The 25,311-nt window shown below is 49.6% G+C and overlaps 4 protein-coding genes across 5 annotated transcripts in view; 3 read left to right on the forward strand and 1 right to left on the reverse strand.

Moving 5' to 3' along the window:
* The first annotated feature begins 52 nt into the window (after window positions 1–52).
* On the forward strand, window positions 53–3,544 carry LOC103190892 (heat shock 70 kDa protein 1B-like). Its single transcript, XM_007911805.2, has one exon. The coding sequence runs from the start codon at window positions 602–604 to the stop codon at window positions 2,504–2,506; it is 1,905 nt and encodes a 634-aa protein (XP_007909996.2). The 5' UTR covers window positions 53–601; the 3' UTR covers window positions 2,507–3,544.
* Window positions 3,545–6,984: 3,440 nt separating this feature from the next.
* LOC103190893 (zinc-binding protein A33-like) lies at window positions 6,985–13,423 on the forward strand. The gene is made up of 6 exons (XM_007911806.2): window positions 6,985–7,550; window positions 8,245–8,340; window positions 8,569–8,802; window positions 9,383–9,405; window positions 9,836–9,942; window positions 11,959–13,423. The coding sequence occupies exons 1-6, from the start codon at window positions 7,131–7,133 to the stop codon at window positions 12,342–12,344; spliced, it is 1,266 nt and encodes a 421-aa protein (XP_007909997.2). The 5' UTR covers window positions 6,985–7,130; the 3' UTR covers window positions 12,345–13,423.
* Window positions 13,424–17,503: 4,080 nt separating this feature from the next.
* On the reverse strand, window positions 17,504–22,033 carry LOC121851168 (zinc-binding protein A33-like). The gene is made up of 7 exons (XM_042344773.1): window positions 21,898–22,033; window positions 21,244–21,467; window positions 20,801–20,896; window positions 20,346–20,579; window positions 19,734–19,756; window positions 19,532–19,647; window positions 17,504–18,763 (listed from the first exon to the last, which is right to left on the reverse strand). Exons 1-7 carry the CDS (start codon window positions 22,031–22,033, stop codon window positions 18,195–18,197), a joined length of 1,398 nt encoding a protein of 465 aa, XP_042200707.1. The 3' UTR covers window positions 17,504–18,194.
* The window catches only part of LOC103172580 (butyrophilin subfamily 1 member A1), a 20,933-nt gene continuing 17,343 nt past the window's right edge, over window positions 21,722–25,311 (forward strand). Inside the window, exon 1 of one of the 2 annotated variants that reach the window (XM_042344823.1) lies at window positions 21,722–21,796. The gene's annotated coding sequence lies outside the window, so the exon portion shown is untranslated. The remainder of the gene's footprint in view (window positions 21,797–25,311) is intronic. The other variant, XM_042344821.1, reaches the window with a different exon arrangement.

Below are 25,311 nucleotides of genomic sequence, written 5' to 3' on the forward strand. Positions count from 1 at the left end.
TGACCGAGAGCAGAGCCAGCCAGAGTGACCGAGAGCACAGCCACAGCCACAGAGTGACCGAGAGCACAGCCACAGCCACAGAGAGACCGAGAGCAGAGCCACAGAGTGACCGAGAGCACAGCCACAGCCACAGAGTGACCGAGAGCAGAGCCACAGCCACAGAGTGACCGAGAGCAGAGCCACAGCCACAGAGTGACCGAGAGCACAGCCACAGAGAGACCGAGAGCACAGCCACAGCCACAGAGTGACCGAGAGCAGAGCCACAGCCACAGAGTGACCGAGAGCAGAGCCACAGCCACAGAGAGACCGAGAGCAGAGCCACAGCCACAGAGTGACCGAGAGCACAGCCACAGAGTGACCGAGAGCACAGCCACAGAGTGACCGAGAGCAGAGCCACAGCCACAGAGAGACCGAGAGAGACCGAGAGACTGAGAGAGAGACTGAGAGTGAGACAGAGAGAGAGAGAGGAGAGAGAACGAGAGAGAGAGAGAGACAGAGAGAAAGAAGACACAGAGAGAAAAATTTCTTCGCAGTGACTCCACCACAAGATCCACTGCCATTGGGACAGCGATTCAGAGTCCGAGTCACTGACTGCAGGACAATGGCCACAGCGATTGGCATCGACCTGGGCACCACCTACTCCTGTGTGGGTGTGTTTCAGCACGGCAAGGTGGAGATCATCGCCAACGACCAGGGCAACCGCACCACGCCCAGCTACGTGGCCTTCAACGACACCGAGAGGCTGATCGGGGAGGCGGCCAAGAACCAGGTGGCCCTCAACCCCCCCAACACCGTCTTTGATGCCAAGAGGCTGATAGGGAGGAAGTTCGATGACCCTGTGGTGCAGGCGGACATGAAGCACTGGCCTTTCCAGGTGTTGAGCCAGGGGGGAAAACCCATGGTGCAGGTTGAGTACAAGGGAGAGCCCAAGACTTTCAACCCTGAGGAGATCTCCTCTATGGTTCTAACCAAGATGAAGGAGATCGCTGAGGCTTATCTGGGCTCCAAGGTCACCAACGCTGTCATCACGGTGCCCGCTTACTTCAACGACTCCCAGCGCCAGGCCACCAAAGATGCCGGAGTGATAGCAGGGCTCAATGTCCTCCGAATAATCAACGAGCCCACGGCAGCTGCCATCGCATACGGCTTGGACAAGAAGGGCCACGGGGAGAGGAACATCCTGATCTTCGACCTGGGTGGGGGCACCTTCGACGTGTCCGTCCTCACCATTGATGGTGGGATCTTTGAAGTCAAATCCACGGCCGGTGATACCCACCTGGGGGGCGAGGACTTTGACAGCCGCATGGTTGACCACTTCATCCAGGAGTTCAAGAGAAAACACAAGAGGGACATCAGCCAGAACAAGAGGGCGGTCAGGAGGCTGAGGACAGCCTGTGAGAGGGCAAAGAGGACTTTGTCTTCAAGCACCCAAGCCGGCATTGAGATCGACTCCCTCTTTGAAGGCATCGACTTCTACACCTCCATCACCAGGGCACGGTTTGAGGAGCTCAATGGGGACCTGTTCAGAGGGACCCTGGAGCCAGTGGAGAAAGCATTAACTGACGCGAAGCTGGACAAGTCTCAGATCCAAGATGTGGTCCTCGTCGGTGGCTCCACTCGCATCCCGAAGATCCAGAAGCTTCTGCAGGATTTCTTCAACGGCCGAGAGCTGAACAAGGGCATCAACCCAGATGAGGCAGTGGCTTATGGTGCGGCTGTGCAAGCCGCCATCCTGATGGGCGACAAGTCTCAGAACGTGCAGGACCTTCTCCTGCTGGACGTGACTCCTCTGTCCCTGGGGCTGGAGACGGCGGGAGGCGTGATGACCGCCCTCATCAAGAGGAACTCAACCATCCCCACCAAACAGACCCAGTTCTTCACCACCTACTCCGACAACCAGCCCGGCGTCTTGGTGCAAGTGTATGAGGGTGAGAGAGCCATGACCAAGGACAACAACCTCCTGGGCAAGTTCGAGCTGAGTGGCATCCCCCCGGCCCCCCGTGGGGTTCCGCAGATCCAGGTCACCTTCGACATCGATGCCAATGGTATCCTGAATGTCTCGGCTGCTGACAAGAGCACAGGCAAGGAGAACAAGATCACCATCACCAACGAGAAGGGTCGGCTGAGCAAGGAGGAGATCGAGAGGATGGTGCAAGAGGCCGAGAACTACAAGGTGGATGACGAGTTGCAGCGGGAGAGGGTGGCGGCCAAGAACGGGCTGGAGTCGTTCGTCTACGCAGCCAAAAGTGCAATGGAGGACAAGAGCACAGAGGGCAAGGTGGGCGAGGAGGAAAGGAGGCAGGCGCTGGACAAGTGCAGACAGGTCATTGCCTGGCTGGATGGAAACCAGACGGCGGAGAAGGAAGAGTTTGAGCACCAGCTGAAGGAGCTGGAGAGGGTGTGCAGTCCTGTCATGGCCAGGCTGAGGCAGGGAGGGGCAGCGGGGAGCGAGCAATCGGGCAAGAGCTGTCCATCTACGGGCCCAACCGTGGAGGAAGTGCATTGAACGTCGCCGATGAACTTCCTGCCACTTTGGCACATGCTCAGATGATAATCTTTCCCACCTTCGGACACTTGGTTATATCTATGTATGTATATATATATGTGTTTAAATGATAAGTTTGTAGACAGCCACACATATCTATATACAGCTTCATGCCAGATATCTGTACACACTGCAGCAGGGCAGGTTTCTGTAAATATGGGAGGACTTTACTTGACGTTTTCGTGGAATATAATATTCCTTGCATTTGATACTCAATCCAGCACTGTTTGTGGGATGTTGCTGTGTATAATTGATGCTGCATTTCACCCAGAAAATACAGTCACAGCCCTTTACAGTATATTCTGTGAAGCACTTTGACATGACTCAACCATGTGATAAGGAGCTATATCAAATGGAAGGATTATTATTGCCACAATTGGAGGCTTTGACGTCTCGAGGACATTGCAATTCACTTTACAGTGTGTTCTGTGAAGCGCTTTGGGACGTCCTCCCGACGTGAAAAGCGCTATATCAAATGCAAGGATTATTATTATTATTGCAAGGCGCTACACGGGATTTCACTGTGAAGTTTAGTGACTGCTGTAAAAACTGTATTACTTGGGCTTTCTCTATCTACATCACATTTCAGAGCGTTACGGAATTTGGCTAATTCTTAAAAACACCTAAAACCTTAATTTTGCAGCTGTACTTTCTGTGAATTCTCGTTCCAGAAAACCCGTTGTCAAATTGAGATTGTTGTCAAGTTTGTCAAAGTCTGGATATTCTATAATGTTGTAAGAAGTCAATTTAGAACTGATTTGGGTTTTTATTCTATGTACTTAAAAAGCAAAAAATTGCCGGTGTAAGGAAAGGAGAGAGGGACTACTTGGTAATTCATTCAAAGAGTTGGCATAGGCTCGATGGGCCGAATCGACTCCTTCTGTGCTGTAAGATTGTTTAATTCTATGTATGTTTTGCTCCAATGATCTGTTGTGAATGTATGTCAATGTGTCAGCAGCGGGATTGTGAATATTATTTTATTAAACAGTTTATACCAGAGATATTTGTGTGTGTGTGTCGCACAGTGTGTCACACTGCCTCGGATGCTGGAGCTCTCACTTCTCAGTCAGAAGTTTGGGGGTTTAAGCCTCACATCAGGACATGGAATCACAGAGTCTAACGTGACCCTTCACTGCAGCGCTGGGGAGTTTAGCATTGTCAGAGGCACCGTTCTTTGGTTGAAACATTAAACGGATCTGCCATCTGTTTGTAAAGATGGACGTTAAAGATCTCCTGCAATTCTATTCGCTAAGACAAAAAGGGTTCTCCTCTCTCTCTCTCACTCCTATTGTCCTGGCTGACAATCCCCCGAATAAAATCCGTCACTCACTCCATGGCTATTGAGGGGCATCGCTGTGTACAATTAGCTGTTGTATTTCACTCACAAAATACACGGTCACTGCATTTTACAATATATTCTATAAAGCGCTTTGAGATTAGAGCAATTGAACACAGCAGTGTCTCACGGATTGAGTGACCAAATTATTATTATTTTTAAGGGATTACTACCCCAGTAAAGTGATCCACCGATCACCTAATGACTGTGCTCCCACTTCGTGCTTGATAAACAGAGGGTTGTGGAGTAAGGAAACTTGCTTAAGGAGCAAGGAGGACGTCCCAAGGCACTGATACCAATTACTGGTATGTGAAGGCCTGAACAGAAAGCTCAGTATCATTCACAAGCAAAAAAGAGCAATTGTCTCTTTATAAACAATATTTCCAGAAAAAGGGAGAAAAATTTACAGAAATTTAAACTTATTGAAAACTTCTCTCAAGTCAGACTGCACCAGATCAGTGTGGCGTCTCTCTCTGATGCTCGTAACAATGTCATGAAGTGCGTTCGAACACTTGCCGTAGAGTCCGCTCTTTAGTAAGAAGCTTTCTGCCTCTCGCAGGCCGGTCAGAGCTGTGCCGGCCGTCACAGACGGGGTCGTTCTCCTCAGAGTCGCTGTCACTGTCGTTCTCGACTAGCAAGCGCTCGGCGGCCACAGCTTCAGTCACGATTGCCTCGTGGTCCTGGGGATCACGGCGGAGTAGATCAGTGTCAATGTCCAGGAACTGGTCAGTGATCTGCCTCTCGCCCTCGGCCTCTGCGCTTGTCCTCCCCTCAGCCTCAGTGCAGGGAGCAGCGTCACCAGTCACAAACCCGGCCTTTGCGAAGCAGTCGGATATGATCGCAGACTTCATGCTCTCCCAGGCGCTGGCAACCATACCGATGGCATCCAGTAGGCTGATGTGTCTCACCACCTCTCCCACCGTGGCGTGGGGGCTGATCACGTTGCCTTCGATGGCGTCCAGGAGGCGCTTTTGTAGCTCCTTGCGGTAGGAGAGCTTCAGGTTTCGGATGACTCCTTGACCCATGGGTTGGATCAGAGTGGTGTCCGGGGTATCAGCTCCAGGCAGATGTTCTCGAGGTCGGAATGGGCAGGTGACACGGTGGGCTGTCCATGAAAACAAGAATCTTATGCCCCTGCTCGACCAGCTCTGTGTCCCACTGCGTCAGCCACTCCTTAAAGATCCCTCTCGTCATCTTATTGGCCTTACAGGTGATGGGCAGAACAGTGAGGTTGACCCCATTCATACAGCAATGACCAGCAGTTTGCGCCGGTCGCTGCCGGTCATGTTGACGCAGACGCAGATGCGCTGTTTGAGAGAGTGATACAAGTTAATGATAAAAAATAATCTGTATATTTGATACAGCGCCTGATCATAGTGTTGAGACATCTCAAAGTGCTTCACAGACAGGTGAAGGCGGTGGATAGTGAAAACTGTGAAGGAGCCAACATTTTGGAGGGGGATGCTAATAGGGGAGCTGGTGGGGGAGGGTTTGGGGGAAAACGACTGTCAATTATGAGGGGTGAGAATTAATAATATTCCTTGCATTTAATATAGTGTCTTATATGTCTTTGACAATAATAATAATAATCCTTGCATTTGATATAGCGCTTTTCACGTCGGGAGGACGTCCCAAAGCGCTTCACAGAACACACTGTAAAGTGAATTGACTGTATATTTGTGGGCGAACGCGGCAGCCAATTGCGCACAGCAATGTCCCACAAACAGTCGTGGATTGAAAATGACCAATTTATTATTGTTTTGGTTTTGGAGGGATTATTATTAGGCTCTGTGTGGAGTAAGGAAACTTGCCCAAGGTTTCGCCCTCTGCCTGGAATTGAACTCAGGTCTCTCACTTGCAAAGCGAGTGCTCTAACCACTGAGCTACAGGACTCCAAATTTCAAAGGGCTTCACAGAATAAACTGTGAAGTGCATTGACTGTGTATTTTGTGAGCAGAGTATGGCAGTCAAATGCATACACCATTGAACCACAAACACTCTTGGATTGAGTGACCAAGTTATTTCTTTTTTAATTCAGTTGGGAAGGATGTGGGAAGTGAGAGAAGGGGTGGGTTTAGCTGTTGGAGGTAGGGGAGGCAGCCCTTGCAGTGCGGTGATGATGGGGCAGTCGGGGTGGCTGCTCTGGGACAACCATTGTCAAGTGTTGCGGAGCTCCGGGTGGAGGAGGCCCAGGGCTGGAGCAGAGGGAAGTCTGTGGAAGGGCCGAAGAGAGAGAGCAGGTGAGGTGGGTGACAGGAGTCAAGACCTGAATGTAATAATAATTCTTACATTTGACATAGCACCTTATCACATCTTTCAGACGTCCCAAAGAGCTTCACACAATATCATGTAAAGTGAATTGACTGTGGCAGTCAATTACACAGAGGTGTCCCACAAATGCAGTGTCCAAATTCTTTTTTTAAGGGATTATTCCCCACAGAATGCGACTAAAATGGTTGCTATGTACTGCTTGGTAAACAGAGGCATGTAGAGTAAGGAAAGTTGCCTGAGGTTTCGCCGCTTGGGCATCGAACCCACGCTCGACAAGAGCCCAATCTGATATGTAGAGAGAGAATAACATTAACAATAATCCTAGCATTTAATATAGCGACTTACCACTTATTCAAGGTGTCTCAAAGGGCTTCACAAGATATACTCTAGGGTAGTGTAGTGACTGTATATTTTGTGGGCGAAGTGCAGCAGCTGATTGTGCACAGCTGCGTCCTCACAAACAGTCATGGATTGAAATAACCACATTATTATTATTGTTGTAGGGATTATTTTCCCTGGAAAAGTGACCCAGCAATCGACCAACAACTGGGTGAAGTGAGCGAGAGGGAGAGAGTGAGAGGGAGTGAGAGCGAGTCAGAGAGGGAGAGAGTGAGAGGGAGTGAGAGCGAGTCAGAGAGGGAGAGAGTGAGAGGGAGTGAGAGCGAGTCAGAGAGAGTGCATGAGAGTGAAAGAGAATCAGAGAGGAGTGAGAGAGAGTCAGAGAAAAAGGGTAGAGTCGGATAGAGCGCTTTCACCCGCGCAGTGCATTGTGGCCTCAGGGCACCGCCATTGCTGCTGTTCCTTCCGGTCAGTGTCAGCAACACAAACCCCCGCACAGGCGGCGCTGATCCAGGCCCAGGGGGAAGATCACAGCCACAAGACTCCCAAACAAGCAGCTTCTGCTGAACTCTGGGTCTGGACACACCCCCAAAGCCTGAAAGTGAAAGCAGTTTGTGGGAGTGAGCGGTGGAGGGGGACATGGCCGGCAGAGAGCAGGACCAGAGCTTAGCAGAGGATCTCACTTGCCCCGTTTGCCTTGACCTGTTCCGGCATCCGGTTTATCTGTTGTGCGGCCACAACTTCTGCCGCTCGTGTATCGCAGGGTTTTGGGAGAGGCAGGAGGCTCACTCCTGTCCGGAGTGTCGCCAGTTGTGTCCAGGAAGTGAGCTGAAGCCCAATCGAGTTCTGGCCAGTCTGGCTGAAAAAGCTCGGAATCTCAGTCTGGATCCGAAACGGGGAGAAAGGAAACATTATTGTGATGATCATCGGGAAGAGCTGAAGCTGTTTTGTGAGACGGATGAGAAATTGATCTGTTTAATGTGTCTGATTTATCCGGAGGAACAGAATCACAAGTCACACAATGTCATGTCGATAGACAAAGCTGCTGAGATCTACAAGGTACACAAGGAGCGGATTTTATAATATTACTGAAATTCTCTCTTTCTTGAGCCGAGTGTCTGACACATGTGGAAACTATTGCTGTCCTTAAGAGAATCCAAACCAGGCGGTGATTGGGATACATGGGAGAAACTATTTCCATTGGCGGGGGTGGGGGGTCAGTAACCCGAGGACAGTTTGATAATAGTTACAAGAAATGGAGGAGAGATTTTTCACACAGCGAGTTGTTAGGATCTGGAATGATTGTCTGAAAGGGTGGTGGAAGCTGATTCAATAACAACTTTTAAGAGAAGTAGATAATTATTTGGGAAGGACAAGTTTTCAGGGCTATGGGGAGAGAATGAGGGAGTGGGATTGATTGGGATAGCTCTTCTCACAGACATGAGGGGCTGAATGGCCTCCTTTTGTGCTGTGATTCTATGATAATTATGATTCTATGATACATTTGCTGCACACGGAATATTGCCCTGTGTCACCCTGTTTACAAATCAGTTGAGTATTTGGCATAGGCCGACAAGAGCCAAGGCTTGTGTATCCCAGAGTATGTGTCGGAGGAGCTACTAAGTTTAACCAGTTAAACGGCATAGCTGGCCTTTGAGAGCGCTGTCTGTCAGGCTTCCCGCTGTGTGTTCTCTGGTCACACTGACACGTTTAACAATGTGTTTGTTTTGTTCAATTTCCATTTCGATTGCAGGAGAAACTGAAATCATATTTCAATTTGGTTCTCAAGAGAAAGGATGCTGTTCTCCGAGCTGAATTTGGACAAAAAGAGAAGATTTCTGTCCTGAAAGTAAGTTGCTGTGTGATAGACTGCACTCTGTTGTGATTGCCTGCACTCTCACCTATGAGCCACAGTGTTGTGGAATCCAACCTCACTATGGTCTCTCAGTCGTGTCGCTCTCTTTACTGTGTGATGTCTGGGCTCTCAGTCGTGTCTCTCTCTACCGTGTTGTCTGGGCTCTCAGTTGTGTCTCTCTTTACTGTGGCCCGTTGTGATGTCGGACACCTCATTTTACAGGAACAGGCGAGGAGTCTGCAGAACGATATCACGGCTGAGTTTGTTGAAATGCACCAGTGCCTCAATGACACAGAGCAGCGTGTCGTGCGAGAGCTCAGAGAACGAGAGGAGAAGATTTTACACCAAATGGAGGAAGCTTTTACAGCGTTTGAAGAGGAGATAAAATCTATTGACCAAGAATTAGCAACGTTACAGAGGCAAATGGACGAACAGGACATGGGCTCCTTTCTGAGGGTAAGAAAAGGAGATTGTTTTTATTTATTGAATAATAATCCTTGCATTTTATATAGCACCTTTAATTTCCTTTTAATGTCTCAAAGTGATTCACAGTAAAGTGTAGTGACTGTATTTTGTAGACAAACACAACAGCGAATTTGGACAGAACGTGTCCCACAAACAGCAATGAAGTGAATGACCAATTGTATTTGTGAGGAACTCCCTTCATGTTTCCAGTCGTGCCTGGGATCTTTAACGTCCACCCGAACAGACTCAAACAACACCTCGGGTTAACGTCCAAAGGACGGCACCTCTGATAATTCCGTGCTCCCCCAGCTCTGCAAAACAAACAACGAAACAGAGTGAATTTCAGCTCAGCCCTTACATTCGCCTACAAAAACACCCAGTCACTACACTTTATGGTGAATCCAGTGAAGTGATTGAGACATCCTGTCGATGTGAAAGGCTCTGTACCAAATGCAAAGCTCCTTCTTTTTACCTTGTGTAAAGCTCCCTGAGTGAGCCACCGTGTGGAGATTGTTCCACTGAGGGTTATCGGCTGTGAACTCTGACCAATCTGTGTTTTGTTTCATTTCAGGAGGAAGTTTCTCGGAAGATCAGGTCTGACGTTCTCTTCATACAAACTGATTCAATCAATAATATCAAAGCAGTAACCACGAGATGTTCATGTTAATATGTCAGAGAGGATTCACTCTGCTGCCTGTGACCTTTCTGCCACCACCCCCTCCTCACCTTCCCCTGTCCCCGTCCGGACCCCACCCCTCCCTCCCTCCCTCCCTTTTAATGCCCTCCAAGATCTTGATCCTCCCTACCTCTGTGACCTATTAACACTGTCTGTCTGCTTCAACCCAGATCCCCCCATCGCCCTCCCCTCCTTTAAGGCCCATCTCAAGACCTTCTTCGGCCACTCTCCAACCCTCTTGATTCCAACCTCTGGCTCGGGTGTAAAACCTTGACTGTCCAGCTCCTTGGGACATGTTTTTGAAGTGTAAATGTAATTTTTTGTTTGTTGTTGTTGTCATCTTTGCAGTGTCAGTGAAGAATGGATAGAGCCATCAGTGGTACAAGGAAATCTGACTCTGGCAATACCCAAAGGCCTCACAGTGTGGAGAGAAATGATCCACACAATCAGCCTTGGTAAACAGTCCCTGCCTCATCCTTCACTATAAAGACCTCACTGTGTGGTAGATGCAGGCGATTGTTTTTGCTCAGAAGCCGGGTGTCTGACACAGGTGGAAACCCATCACTCCTCCTCCTGGTCCCCCGAGATCTCCGCTCCACCCTTAGCAGCCGTGCCTTCAGCCACTATGCCCCGAAGTTCTGCAAGTCCCTTCCTCACTCCCTTCGTCTCGCTCCCTCCCTTCCTATTTTCAGGTCTCTGCTGAAGACCTTTCTTTTTGACCGCGCCTTTGGTCACCTTCCTTCCTCTCCCACTGGCTCGGTCCCAGGATCCGTTACTGTGAAGCGCTCTGAGATACCGTCTGGCATGGAGGGCGCTATATAAATCCAATTTGTTGTTGTACTCTTCTGAGTCTCTGAACCAGTCTGAGAGTTCCACATATAATAATAATAATCCTTGCATTTGATATAGCGCTTTTCACGTCGGGAGGACGTCCCAAAGCGCTTCACAGAATACACTGTAAAGTGAATTGACTGTATATGTGTGGGCAAACGCGGCAGCCAATTGCGCACAGCAATGTCCCACCAACAGTCGTAGATTGAAAATGACCAATTTATTATTGTTTTTGGTTTTGGAGGGATTATTATTAGGCTCTGTGTGGAGTAAGGAAACATATATTCCACCTACACATAGAAATTTTCCTGTGTCTCGCCAGTCCTGACTGGGTTCCAGGATGTCACCACCTCCTGCCTCTCGGGGCTCTCACACAGACAGACACTCATCCAAAGAGAGACACATACTCAAAGACACAGAGAGAGATATTCTCAGACACACAGAGATACACACACTCACAAACACAGAGCGAGACACATACTCACAGATACAGAGAGACACACACACAGATGCATACTCAGCGAGAGAGAGATACACACACCAAGAGAGACTAATATTCAGACAGAGAAAGACACATACAGATTCACCCTCAGAGAGAGAGAGACACACAAGCAAAGAGAGCCACACAGACATACACAAACACAGAGACAAAGGCATACAGATACAGACACACAAATGAACACAGGAACAGGTGTGGGCCATTGAACCCTTCAAGCCTGTTCTGCCATTCAATTGGCCGATCTGTTCCTCAACTCATCCTGTCAATTCCAATTTCCCGCTTTTTCCCCATATCCCTTGATACCCTGACCACCAAAAATCTACCAACCTCACACTTGACGGTGTGGATGGATTAAGATCCATAGCGCTTTGAGACGTCGAGAAGACGTGAAAAGCGCTATATCAAATGCAAGGATTATTATTATTATAGTCTTTTGGAGGAGAGAGTTCCAGATTTCTACCATCCTTTGAGTGAAAAAATGCTTTCTGATTTCACTCTCAAGTGGCCTGGTTCTAATTTGAAGACTATGCCCCTTGTTTTAGATTCCCCAAACAGAGGTCATAGCTCCTCTGTAACTACTCTATCAAATCCCTTCACCATCTAAACACTTCAATCCAATCACACCTCAACCTTCTAATCTCAAGGGAATACAATCTAAGTTTACGTAGCCTATCCTCGTATCTTAACCCTTTAAGACCTGGTAACATGAACCTGTGCTGCACCCCTCCAGGGCCAATATACCTTTCCTGAAGAAAGATATGGTCACACAGAACCACATACAGACAGAGAGAGACACACTGAGAGACAGAGGAGCGAGACACAGACAGCGCGCCCCACAGCGGCTCCTTAAAGCCAGGCACTAGGCAGTGGTCACCAGCCAGTGAAGCCCATTTCCCACCTGCAGTGCTGCCACCATCCCAACCCCCATCACCACGCACACACGTCCAGAGCCGCTACACCAGTCACGTGCACAGAGGCCTGGGGCCGAGCAAACCACTTACTGGTATTCGTGGGAGCAGAGAGGTGCGATCTTCTATTGGAACCAGGGTGGCTGGTCTATCACGAGCAGCTGCTTCAGTGTTAAAATCAATTTCTCCCCAATCAAAGTAATCACTCACTGTGTTTTTTCTCTCTCTCTCAGCTCCGGCCCGTCTGACTCTGGATCCTGACACAGCCCATCGCTGGCTTATCCTGTCTAAGGATCTGACCAGTGTGAGATTCGGGGAAAAAAATGAGCAGCAGCTCGGTAACAACTGGAAGAGGTTCAGTTACTATCCCATTGTCCTGGGATCTGAGGGCTTCACATCAGGGAGACATTACTGGGAGGTGCAGGTGGGCAACAAGACTGAGTGGATTGTGGGATTGGCCACAGAGTCCATTGACAGGAAGCAACAAATCAAATGGTCGCCAGAGGGTGGGGTCTGGACTGTGCGGTTGTGGTGTGGGGATTATGCGGCTCTGAACTCACCTCCCACTGTCCTGCCCATGAGAGAGACCCGGGAAGGTCGGAGTTTACTTGGACTATGAGAGCGGACAGGTGTCATTTTACAATGCTGACAACATGTCTCATCTCCACACTTTCATGAACACTTTCACTGAGAGACTTTATCCTCTCTTCTGTCCCTGGTATAATAATGATGGGGAAAACTCTGAGCCACTGACAATCTGCTGGTCACAGGATAAACCTGTCTCAGCCTGGCTCAGTCAGTAGCGCTCTGGCCTCTGAGTCTGAAGATTGTGGGTTCAATCCCCACGTCGGGGATTTTAAGATCAGTGACTCCAGTGCGGTCCAATACGTTGGCACATCATCCCGACGTGAAAGGCACTATACAAATGTAATCTTGTTGTTGTTGTTGCAGTCCTGGGGGAAGCTCTGCATTGTCAGAGTTGCCCTCCTTTAGATGGAGTGGACATGAAAGATCCCACGGTTCAAAGAGGGGAAGCGAGTTTCTCCCAGTGTTCTGGCCAACAATCCCCCAAATAAGATTGGTCATTTCCTTCATGGCTGTTTGTGTGCAATCAAGTGCTTTGGGATAACCTCCTGACGTGAAAGCTCTTTATAAGTGTAAATTGTATGACAGGAATAATAATAAAAATCCGTACATTTGGAAAAGCAGCTTTCACTTTGGGATGACATCCCAGGATACACTGCAAGGTGCAGTGACTGTGTGTTTTATGGGTGAGCAAAACACATTGTATCATATTACTCTTAATGTAAAATCGTGTGAAGTTTTTTGAGACGTTTCGATGATGTGATTTAGCCCGAAATCAAAAACAGGGATTATTATGGTCTGGGCGGGAACTTCGCATATACTTGATGTATCCGGGGGTGAAGTGGTTAAATTTTACAGGCCGCTTATCTGGAACATGGGAAATTTGGGTGGGTGTCAATCTGCCGAGCTTGGCAGCGTGATCTTGTCAGAAGTTTTCACCTTTACTTGACAATGGCATTGAGAGTAAAGTGATATGTTCAGCAAAGATATGGAAATGTACAAACTGGATACATTTTGGGATAATTGCAAATAATTGTAAAGTGGAAATTGCACAAATGTACACTCTCTGCGCATTACATAATTGTGCGAATAAAGAACCGACCGGAGAAATCATATCAATGAATCGCCTAAATCACTATGAATGTCACTGATAGTGCTTTTAGCTGCTGCGCCCCGGAAGCTCTGGATCCCTCCCTCAGTCCCTCCGCCCCTTGTCCCCTCCCTCCTCACTTTCAAATCCCATCTAAAGACCTTACTTTTTGATTGCGCTCACCGTCACCTCCCCCCTCCCTCTCTCCCTGGACTGGGGTCAGACTCCACCGCTGTCAAGCGCTCCGGAACGCTGCCCCGTGTGAAGGACGCTATATAAATGCAAGTTATTGAATGTAAACTTCAAGTCTAATAAGTGGAGACATTGCTGTGCGGAGGTGGTGCTGCCGCCTTCTGGTGGTGACAAGAGGAACTGCAGTGGGTCCCAGGACCACCAAAGCACTCATTCAGTCAGTCATCTAATCCTTTTCCATGTTGTTTAATGATTCTTTTGACCTCTCTTTCGTTGCTTCAGGCATCGTCTAAAGGGCTTTATGAACAGTTTGACCATTTGTTTTTACCCTTATTGTAGGTTATCCCTTCATCAGTCCTCTATCCCAACAGTATTTCTCTACAATGTCGTTAGTCTCCAATTGTTTGCATTCTTCTGGTGTTGGTGGATACAAAGCGCAGACAGTGGGAAAGGTAAAATTGAAGCCAAGCAAAGGCAGAACTATGACAGTAGAGCTGAGAGTAGAGATGGTGGAGAAGAACACCTTTTTGATCGTGCCTTTGATGTCTCCGCTTCCCCCACTGCTCTCCACCCTCACTGACTCCAACCACCAGCTCAGGTCTGGAACTCTCTCTGTCCAGCGCCTTGGGACGTCCTCCTGACGTGAAACGCGCTTCACAAATGTAATTTTGTTGTTGTTCTCGAATGTTCCTCGCCCTCCCCCAGTGCATGTGCACCTTCCCGAGCCTGGACCCCGGCAGAAAAGCGCACAAGCGACAGCCGAGTGACAGTTGGAGAAAGACAAAGCGCACACACGCGGGAAGGAGGGGAAGCTCGAGACAGAGACCAGGATCAGCGGGAAAAGTGCACATGTGCCGACACCGCGTCCTCACCCCGACACACACACCCCTAACCCTCACCCCCTGACACACACCCCTGAACCTCACCCCAACACACACACCCTGACACACACACCCGACCCTCACCCCGACACTCACCCCTGAACCTCACCCCAACACACACACCCTGACACACACACCCCTAACCCTCACCCCCTGACACACACACCCGACCCTCACCCCGACACTCACCCCCTGACACACACCCCTGACCCTCACCCCCTGACACACACACCCCTAACCCTCACCCCGACACACACACCCCTAACCCTCACCCCCTGACACACACACCCGACCCTCACCCCGACACTCACCCCCTGACACACACCCCTGACCCTCACCCCCTGACACACACACCCCTGACCCTCACCCCCTGACACACACACCCCTAACCCTCACCCCGACACACACCCCTGACCCTCACACCCCTGACCCTCACCCCGACACACACACCCCTGACCCTCACCCCCTGACCCTCACCCCCTGACACACACACCCCTGACCCTCACCCCCTGACCCTCACACCCTGACCCTCACCCCGACACACACACCCCTGACCCTCACCCCCTGACCCTCACCCCCCGGGGCTCATGGCCACACGGCCGCCGAGTTGGGAATCTCGGTGTTGGTGTAGAAAACCCCTTTGATGTGAAGCTGTTGATAGTCACAGATAATAATAATGTATTTAATGTCATTAAATACAATAAGTGATTGAATCTTCAATGAAAGGATTTCCCACTGAATATGTAATGAATATAACAGTATATGTGCCATTGCTGTTGACTATAGTGACTTTATACCATATTCTCACCAGTTGGGGCGGAGGTGTCAGAGGGACCGTCGCTCGAGCGCTTTTCTGACCTTCGGCGCTTCTGGAATGTTCCCGCCCTCCCCCCGCGCATGCGCACCTTCCCGAGTCCGGTCCCCGGCGGGAAAGCGCGGGAGCGCGGGACCGAGTGACGGTTGGAGACGGGACACAGCGCGCACGCGCGGGAAGGCGGGGCCGCGCGAGACGGAGACGGCGGGAACAGTGCGCATGTGCCGACACCGCGTGACAGCGCTTTGGGGGTCAGGACCCGAGAAGAGCGCGAGAGTTGGTAAGTGAGGAGCGGAGGACCGACCCCGCGCTCCCCCCCCGGACCCCAACACACACACACACACACAGTGACCGCACACCGACACCACACACTCCACACACCGGTGGGAGCCGCTGAAGGTGGGAAACTGGGCAGAGAAGAAGCACAAAGGCTGTGACAGGACAGCGGAGCCGTCACCGCTCCTCACACAGACTGACACACACAGCGGGAACGGGAGGCAGTGGCTCCGGACACGGCTCTGGGCCTGAGAGCCGCGGTCTGACCACCTGCCACAGGCGGGAAGTGTGTGAAGGGACACAGTGGCCGCCACACACAGCGGGTCCTGGGGGTCACTGGTTTACCGCACACACCACACAAGTGCGGGAAGGGCGGACAGTGCTCGAGGAGCGAGTCCCGGCAGCTGCTGTCTTACCTCCCGCAGGAAGAGCTTCACACGAGGAGGAGGAGATGGCGTCGGTTATCTGTGGTGACGACCGGATGTCAATAGTGTCAATAGTATTTGAAGATTATTTGGGTTTGAGTAGTAAAAGGAAATATTGTTGAACAGTCAATGGGTATAAATAGGTATCAACAGAATTCAACAGAATTGAATACAATTACAGTGGAAGCTGGTTATCAGATGGACCAGTTGGTGGGTGGGGAGGGTAGTTGCTGGTTGGACATTTTGTCCAATATAAGAGGTGTCCCAGGTTACCCGAACACCATTCCTGCCGAGCGGAGCAGCTCACCGACACCTTATAATAATACCTGATAATGCTGTTTCACTTGAAGCAATGTTCACTGACCGGTTAACATTAAAACACTCACAGAATTCAGTAAAATATATTTACTTTGTTTGGCTGCCAGTTATACAGTGCAGTCAGTGCTTTCCTGCCCAGCAGAGGAGCGCTGATGGGGATTCCTCCCTCCCACTGCCATTCCCTTCGGATGGGAAGGAGAACAACTGGCGGAGGCTCCAGGTGATTGACTGTCTGCAGCCACTTGTGAATGGATGTTCTCCACTCAATCACATGTGGCTCAGCTGTCAGTCAATCACGATTTCCCTCCCGTGTTCTTCCCCGTTGCTCTGCCCCCTCACTGATTGACAGCACAACTCCAGTCACTCGTGAATGGCTGGAGACCACTGTCGATCATAATTTCACTACTCCAATCGACATCCGGGAACCCCTCACGGCTGAAGGTTCGAGAACAGGAAGATCGAGTGAGTACATTCAGCGGTGACCAGCGCATCATTTTACACGGATTAACTGGATTTTCATCTGAATTAACAGGTATATTTAAAACAAGAATACAAACAAATCTGCGCCTGTTATTTTATTTTATTTACCAGATGTCCGAGCTTACCCAGGACTGGGCAAAAGCAGATTCCACTGTAATATAATTTAAAGGTATCTCTGAAGCTGAAGGAATCGTTAAAAGAGTAAATTTTTGTGAAGCAGGCTGGTTATATAAGATAGTTTGCGAAGGTAGGATACAAAATAGGTACCTTTAGAAATTATGAATCGTATGCAACAAATCCCGCCTCCACAGGATGGTAGATTGAGAAGAATGTTTCCCGCTGCTTGTCCAGCTCAAGCAATCTTACCCATGAGGGCTTTGGTTTGCAGCCCCAATGGGGCTTTGCCTGGCACAGTTAACAGGAGATGAATAGGAAGAATGCCCCAGTGCTCCTCCTGCTTGGCTCTGGAACCAGACCACTGAGACAGCCACAGAGGATTAACCTGATACTGATGTTTGGTTTCCAAGCATATCACCTTGGAGTCGGTTCAGCTTCAAGGAGAATTTGCTTACCTCCCTCTCCCCCATCCTCTGGAGGATCGTAACAGAGGGAGAGAGAGATCCCTGCCTCCGTTAAGCCCACCCTCAAAAAACCTTCGCTTGACCCAACTCTGTTCTCCAACTACCATCCCATCTTGAACCTTCCTTTTCTCTCTAAGGTCCTGGAAAGAGTCGTTGCTTTCCAGCTTTGTTCTTTCCTCTCCCGCCATTCTCTGTGTGAACCCCTCCAACCTGGTTTCGGTGCTGCCCACAGCACAGAGACAGTCTTGGTCAAAGTTCCAAACGACATTGTCTCCATCTGTGACTGGGGCTCTCTCTGTCTCCTTGTCCTTTTTGATCTCACTGCTGCCTTTGATACTGTCAACCGCTCTTCTTCTGCACTGCATCTCCTCTCAGTTCCGCGACTATCATACTATTTCATTGGTCACCAGCACGCAATTGGCAACAACCCAAAGCCTTACATTAAGTCAGACTCATAATACATTACAACAAAGCAATGCACTTTTGGGATGAGCTGGGAGGGTTAGCTGATGGATTTCATATTATTAGCTGTGTAATTTATAACCAGGATACAGCTGTGCCTGCCTCAATCACCCAGTGTTTATACCTTTGGTCGCGTGCGCTGCCGCTCACAAAAAATGCGGGAATAATTCAGAGAGTGGAACGCCAGGCAAGACAAGATACCGACTGCCCAGAGTGAGCGCGCGCTACATAAATGAAAGTCGCTGTTGTTGAGCCGACCCATCCAGGCCCCACTAATACCATCACAAATGCACTGGAGCGCAATGAGTGTAAAGTCCCCAACATGTGGCTTGAACCTACAACCATCAGACTCAGAGGCCAAAGCACTACTGACTGAGCCAGGCTGAGACAGGTTTATCCTGAGACCGGCAGATTATCAGAGGCTCAGAATTTTTCCCTACAATATAATACCCAGGATTGAACAGAGGATAAAGTTTCTCAGTGAAAGTGTTAGTGAAAGTATGGAGATGAGACATGTCATCAGCGTTGTAAAACGACACCTGACCCCCCTCATAGTCCAGGTAAACTCCAATCTTCCCAGGTATCACTGTCAGAGGCAGGCGGGTGGGAGGTGAGGCCAAAGCCTCAAAACCCCTGCCCCCGAGCTCCACAGCCCAGACCCCACCCTCTGGTGACCATGTGGTTCGTTGTTTCCTGTTGATAGACTCTCTGGCCACTCCAACTGTCCACACATTCTTGTTGACCACCTGCACCTCCCAGTAATGTCTCCCTGATGTGAAGCCCTTAGATCCCAGGACAAAGAGATATTTACTAAACCTCTTCGAAGAGTCAGGGAGCTGCTGCGGTTTATCTCCGACTCTCACGCCGGTCAGGTCCTCAGACAGGACGAGGCAGGGATGAGCTGTGTCAGGATCCAGAGTCAGAGAGGCCGGAGCTGAGAGAGAGAAATAACACAGTGAGCGATTGTTGATTGTGGAGAGATTAATATAAACACTGAATAATTTTCCTTTTGCAAAAGTGGCTGCTGATGGCAGGCCAGCCACCCTGGCTCCTGGGCCGGGCCAATAGAAAGTCATTCACTGTGAAAAAGTGCGTCTGTCTCTGTCCCCGAGTGTGTGTCTCTCTCTCTTTGTGTGTTTGTGTCTCTGTCGGTGTGTGATTTTCTCTACCTGTGTGTGTGTGTGTCTTTCTGTGTCCCTGTGTGTGTCTCTCTCTCTATCTGTGTGTGTGTGTGTGTCCGTGTGTCTCTGTCCGTGTGTTTGACTTTCCCTGTCCCTGTGTCTCTCTGTCTGTGTATGAGCTCCTGGAGACCTGCAGTCAGGACACTGGTGAACATGGTGAGCAATGCTGAAGTTTAGCGGATCTCCAGACCTTCAAATCTAGTGTTGGGTGGAAATGGACCTTTCGGCCCTTTGCGCCTGCACTGCTGCTAAACATCAGCAGTTATCCCAACCAATACACCCTATCAGGGGTCCCCAAGCCTTGGCTCTTACAAGCCTCTGACTAATAGTTTCCATTCCAGATACAGGGAAACTTCATTGCGAAGGTGACATACGTTTGCGGAACTCAGTCTGGTTTGGAGACTCTGAAGCGCGGTGATGGGTTTAAACATGTGATAGACACACGACTGCTGATCAAATCAACTCTGCATCTGCCGCCCAGTGAGGGCTTTACGGTGCGGGATGATGTAGGATCTCCTTACCAAGGCTGGTCATGTTGATCATTTCTCTCCACACTGTGAGCTGCAAAAGCCCTTTGGGTATTGCCAAAGTCAGATCTCCTTGTACCACTGATGGCTCAATCCAGACTTCACTGATGCTGCAAAGATAACAGATTAACATGAATATCTCGTGGTTACTGCTTTGACATTAATGAGTGAAACAGTTTGTATGAATAGGTCAGACCTGATCTTCCGAGAAGCTTCCTCCTGAAATGAAACAAAATACAGAGAGGTCAGAGTTCACAGCCAGGTAACCCTCAGTTTGCGGAATAATCTCCACACGGTGGCTCACTCGGGGAGCTTTACCCAAGATAAGAAGAAGGAGCTTTGCTTTTGGTACAGAGCCTTTCACGTCAGGAGGACGTCTCAAAGCGCTTCATGGGATTTACCACAAAGTAGGGAATGTGTGTTTTGTAGGTGAATGTAAGGGCTGAGCTGAAATTCACTCTGTTACGTTGTTAGTTTTACAGAGTTGGGAGGTGCACAGCATTGTCAGGTGTATTTTGGATGAGACATAAACCCGAGGTGCTGTCTGCACCTGTTCAGGTGGATGTTAAAGATCCTAGAAACGATTGGAAATGTGAAGGGATTTTCTCCCAAATATAGTTGGTCGTTCACTTCAAGGCTGTTTTGGGGACTGTTTTGCTGCGGAAATTGGCTGTTGCATTTGCCTACAAAGTCCAGTCACTACACTTTACAGTGGATTCTGTGAATCGCTTTTGAGAACTTCTCCAGAAGTCAAAGGTGCCGTATAAAATGCAAGAATTATTATCATATTATAATCTCTGTTTCTTACCCTCAGAAAGGAGCCCGAGTCGTGTTCATCCATTCGGTTCTGTAACATTGCTAATTCTCGGTCAATAGATTTTAACTGCTCTTCAAACCCTGAGAAAGCTTCTTCCATTCGCTGTAAAATCTCCTCTTCTCGCTCTCTGAGCTCTCGCATTACACGCTGCTCTGTGTCTTTGAGGCTCTGATACATTTTAACAAACTCAGCCGTGACGTTGTTCTGCAGACTGCTCGCCTGTTTCTGTAAAATGAAGCGTCAGATATCACAACGGGCCACAGTAAAGAGAGAAACACGACTGAGAGCCCAGACATCATACGGTAAAGAGAGAAATACGACTGAGAGCCCAGACATCACACGGTAAAGAGAGAAACACGACTGAGAGCCCGTAGTGGGGATGAATCCCACAACTTTCCAACTCGGAGGTGAGACTGTGGGCCGACTCCTATCACACAGCAACTTACTTTCACGGCAGAAATCTTCTCTTTTTGCTCAAATTCAGCTCGAAGAACAGCGTCTTTTCTCTTCAGAACCAAATTGAAAGATGTTTTCAGTTTTTCCTGCAATCAAAGTGGAAATCAACACATCTCTAACTGTATCAGTGTGAGCAGAGAGAACACGCAGGGGGCAGCCTGTCAGACAGCGCTCCCAATGACCAGTGACGCCGTTTACCTGGTTAAACTTAAGTAGCTATCTCGACATATACTCTGGGATACCAAAGCCTTAGCTCTTGCCAACTAATGCCTAATATTCTACAGAATTTGTAGCAGGGTGCATCGCTCTGGGGACACACGGCAATATTCAGATTCTCTTAAGCTCAGCAATGGGCTTCAGTGTGTTTCAGACACTCGGCTGGTGAAAGAAAGAGAGAACAGCAGTCAAGTTATAGACTGTGTTCCTTGTTTACCTTGTAGATCTCAGCAGCTTTGTCTACCGACATGACGCTGTGCGATTTGTGATTCTGTCTCTCGGGAGAAAAGAAACACATCAAACAGATCAATTTCTTATCTGTTTCACCAAACAGCTTCAGCTCTTCCCGATGATCACCACAACAATGTTCCCTTTCTCCCCGTTTCGGATCCAGACAGATTTCTAGCTCTTTCGGACAGATTAGCCAGAGGTCGACTGGCTCTCAGCTCCCTTCCCGGACACGCCCGACGACACTCCGGGCAGGAATGAGCCTCCTGCCTCTCCCAACAGCCTGCGATACACGAGCGGCAGAAATAGTGGCCGCAAACCAGAGAAACCGGATCGTTGAACAGGTCAAGGCAAACGGGGCAAGTGAGATCCTCTGCTAAGCTCTGGTCCTGCTCTCTGCCGGCCATGTCCCCCTCCACCGCTCACTCCCACAAACCGCTGTCACTCTCAGGCTTTGGGGCTGTGTCCAGACCCAGAATTCAGCAGAATGCTTGTTTGGGAGTTTTGTGGCTGTGATCTTCCCCCTGGGCCTGGATCAGAAGGTAATAATAATAATAGTCATGACATTTCCACAGTGGGAGGGTGTGAGACGGGGACAAGAGGAAGCGCCGCCTGTGCGGGGGTTTGTGTTGCTGACACTGACCGGAATGGACAGCAGCAATGGCGGTGCCCGGGAGCCATAATGCACTGCGCGGATGAAAGCGCTCTATCTCTGCGTGACTCCGCGCACGCGCACTGCCCGTTCCTTTGCCGAGCGCTGCAGTGCCGGAGCAGCGCATGCGTGGAGATGCCCAGCGCTTGAGATAGAGGGCTTTCTCTGGCGCGATGCATTGTGGCTCCCAGCCCCCGCCATTGTTACCCACCTGAGCCTCTGTCACTGGCTGCACTTTGTGTCTGGGACCTTGGGCTGAGCTGCTCCAAGAGGTGGAGGTGCCTTTTGCAACGAAATGTGGGAATCGACTCCACCCTCTTCACAGCGATCCTTCCCTTTCCAGTCCTCTCTCCTCTCTCTCTATCAAACCTTCTCATAATTGTCTTTCCAACAATCAGCGCTGTTCCCAACGCCCCGGATCCCCTCCCTGACCTGAGCTGCCATCCCCCAAATGCCCCCATCCCTGTCGCACATCCTGCGTTACTCCCGCTCGCTTCTATTTTCCTATCGCCCACACGGCTTCCTCTCCATCCAGGCCCATCCCACAGCTTCCCTGTGCTCCAGGGAATTCTCCACCGGGCTCATTATGGTACAAGCCGTTGGCTGTCCAGCAGTCACCCTGACAGCCCCATCCCCCCACTTTCCCTACAAGGTCTGTGGGTCCCAGATCACGGATTTTAATCTCTCAATTCACATTCCCTCTCTTCCTGTTAATTCTCCTCCTTTCCCCCACCACGCAATCCTTCAAACTCCTCGGCAATCTGTCCCCTCCAAACACCCTACAAAATGTCCGTTCCCTCTCCAGTAAAGCACTTAACATCCATGAACTAATTGTCGTCAAATACATTGACATCCTCTTCCTCACCAAAAATTGGATCACCGTCCCCCCTCTCCGAAGCCACAACACCCAGTTTCACTTTACATCATACCACATATATGTGGATGACACCCAATTCTATCTCTCAGCCTCCACCCTCGATCCCAGGTCTATGATGTCCTGACAGACTGCCTGTTGGACACCAAGTCCTGGAAGAGCGCCAACTTTCTGCAGTTGATCGTCAGCACGAACAAGGCTCTACTGATTGGCTCACTCCAATGCCTCCACACCTCAGGCACTGACAGCAACATTATCCAAGCACACTCCACCTCACCAAGCCAGTCAGGAACTGAGGCACCTTCATCGACTCAACTGTCCTTTCTCCCCCACATCTGTGTCATGACCCGCTCTGACTTACCCCACCTCCGCAACTTTGCCCGAGTCTACCACTGCCTCACATCTCAGGCGGCCAAAACACTCATACACCTCTTCATTACAATCTGCTAACTCGGTCCTTCCTAAAACCACTCCCTCCCCACCTCCCTCTTCGGGCCCTCTCATTCCTCCCTCCACTTCCTCCCTCTTCTCTCTGCCCTCCATCACTCCTGATCCCAACACCCTCTTCAGGTCCAACTCCCTGACTGTCTTGCACCTTGGGACGTTCTCCCGACGTGAAGGATGCAACTGTGCAAATGTAATTTGTTGTTGCTGTTGTTGTCCTAGCTGAAAAAGCAGTGGGAAAGCTTGAAAAATTCTACTCATCTTCCCTCTAGTTCTTTTGTTAATTATTATTGATCTATGTTCTCTGGTTACCAAACCACCCACTAGAGGAAACAGTTTCTCCCTATTCTATCAGAACCCTTCATAATTTTCAACATCTCAATTAAATTTCCACTTCTCTGCTCTAAGGAGAAAAGTCCAGCCTCTATAGTCTCTCCACATAATTGAAGACCTTCCCGGTATAGTTGTATATATTCTGGTAAAAGTATGAAAAATCAAGTATTTTAAACTCCTGCGGTAACACTTTATTACAGACAGAGAAATAGATTAAACATTTCCTCGTCTTTCCTGATGGATGTTGTGGTGTAATTTGAGGAATAGAATCATTTGTTGAAAGTTACTGTGGATTAAAATAACAGTTACGCCACATATAGTGTTAAATATATAAACCTCCAGTACCGTGTTACTGCCGGCAGATAGTGGTGTTGTACATGGAAACTTCACTCCAATGTTCACAGTAAAACAACAATAATAACCTTACATTTGAGAAGTGCCTTTCATGTCAGGAGAACATCGCAAAGCACTTCACAGGATTCACAGTGAAGTGTGTTTTGTAAGTGAATACAGGAGCCAACGTGTGCACAGTGATGTTTGACAAACCACAATGGAGTGAATAACTCTGTCTGTGGGATTGTTGGCCAGAACACCAAGAGCAACTTCCTTGTCTTTTCGAACAGTGTTATAGGTTCTTTAACACCCATCTGAATAGGCACCGATGGGTCCTTGGTCAGGGGTGGACTGGGTACACGGGTACCAGGGATATATCCAGAGTGCCCTTGTGAATCCAATTAGCGCACAACAATTTCCCAACAACAGCTAAATTGTTGACCAGGAAATTGTCATGGTAAAACTGGGAGTGGTAAACTTAGAATGAAGGGCTAATAAACTGCTGTTTAACGCTGTGTTAGAAGTGGGGACATTTGGCCCAATTCCAACAATTTTCATACCTTTGCGATGTCCTTCCAAATCACCAGACTGAGGATAGTAACTCAGCTCAGTCTCTGTGTGAGATTAGTAACTGAGCTTTTGTTCGACCCCGAGCTGTCCTTTCTCCCTCACAACCGCACCACAACTGGCACCGCCTTCCATCACCTCCGGAACATCGCCAGACTACGGCACTACCTCACCCCTCACGCTGCTGAAACCCTGGTTCACGCTTTTGTCACCTCAAGGCTGGACTATGGGAACTCTCTCCTCCTCGGCCTTCCCGCCACCTCTCTCCACACTGCAGGTCATTCAGAACTCTGCAGCTTGTGTACTGTCCCGCACCAGACACCGCGACCACATCACTCCCACCCTCTCTCGCCTCCACTGGCTCCCCATCCCCCAGAGGATTGATTTCAAGATCCTCATCCTCACCTACAAGGCCATTCATGGCCTCGCTCCCTCCTACCTCTCCAACCTACTATCCCCTACCTACCTGCCCGTACCCTCCGTTCCTCTGGCTCCGGTCTGCTCCACGTCCCCCCCCCAACCGCCCTACCATCGGTGGTCGAGCCTTCAGCCTCTCAGCCCCCAGGCTCTGGAACTCCATCCCCCAGTGCCTTCGCCGCTTCCTCCCTTTCCTCCTTCAAGGCCGGTCTCAAAACCTTTCTCTTTGACCGAGCCTTCAGCTCCCCTCTCGACTCTCTTCCCCCTCCTCGCTCCCTCCCTTCCCTCCCCTCACCCTGACCATTTCCCCCCTCCTCGCTCCCTCCCTTCCCTCCCCTCCCCTGACCATTTCCCCCCTGCTCGGGTCCTGACCCAACTGTGCAGCGCCTTGGGACGTCCTCCTTACGTGAAAGGCGCTTTATAAATGGAATCTTGTT

The sequence above is a fragment of the Callorhinchus milii genome, unplaced genomic scaffold (assembly GCF_018977255.1).
Source record: "Callorhinchus milii isolate IMCB2004 unplaced genomic scaffold, IMCB_Cmil_1.0 Scaffold30, whole genome shotgun sequence".
Classification (NCBI taxonomy): Eukaryota; Metazoa; Chordata; class Chondrichthyes; order Chimaeriformes; family Callorhinchidae; genus Callorhinchus; species Callorhinchus milii.

Coding starts and splice junctions, on each gene's coding strand:
- LOC121851168 (XM_042344773.1), bottom strand. CDS start 22,033: ATGCGCTGCTCCGGCACTGCAGCGCTCGGCAAAGGAACGGGCAGTGCG. Junction 19,757..20,345: donor ACTCGGGCTCCTTTCTGAGG/GTAAGAAACAGA, acceptor GTTTCATTTCAG/GAGGAAGCTTCTCGGAAGAT. Junction 19,648..19,733: donor GAAGCTTCTCGGAAGATCAG/GTCTGACCTATT, acceptor TTATCTTTGCAG/CATCAGTGAAGTCTGGATTG.
- LOC103190893 (XM_007911806.2), top strand. CDS start 7,131: ATGGCCGGCAGAGAGCAGGACCAGAGCTTAGCAGAGGATCTCACTTGC. Junction 7,551..8,244: donor AAGCTGCTGAGATCTACAAG/GTACACAAGGAG, acceptor TTTCGATTGCAG/GAGAAACTGAAATCATATTT. Junction 9,406..9,835: donor GAAGTTTCTCGGAAGATCAG/GTCTGACGTTCT, acceptor TCATCTTTGCAG/TGTCAGTGAAGAATGGATAG.
- LOC103190892 (XM_007911805.2), top strand. CDS start 602: ATGGCCACAGCGATTGGCATCGACCTGGGCACCACCTACTCCTGTGTG.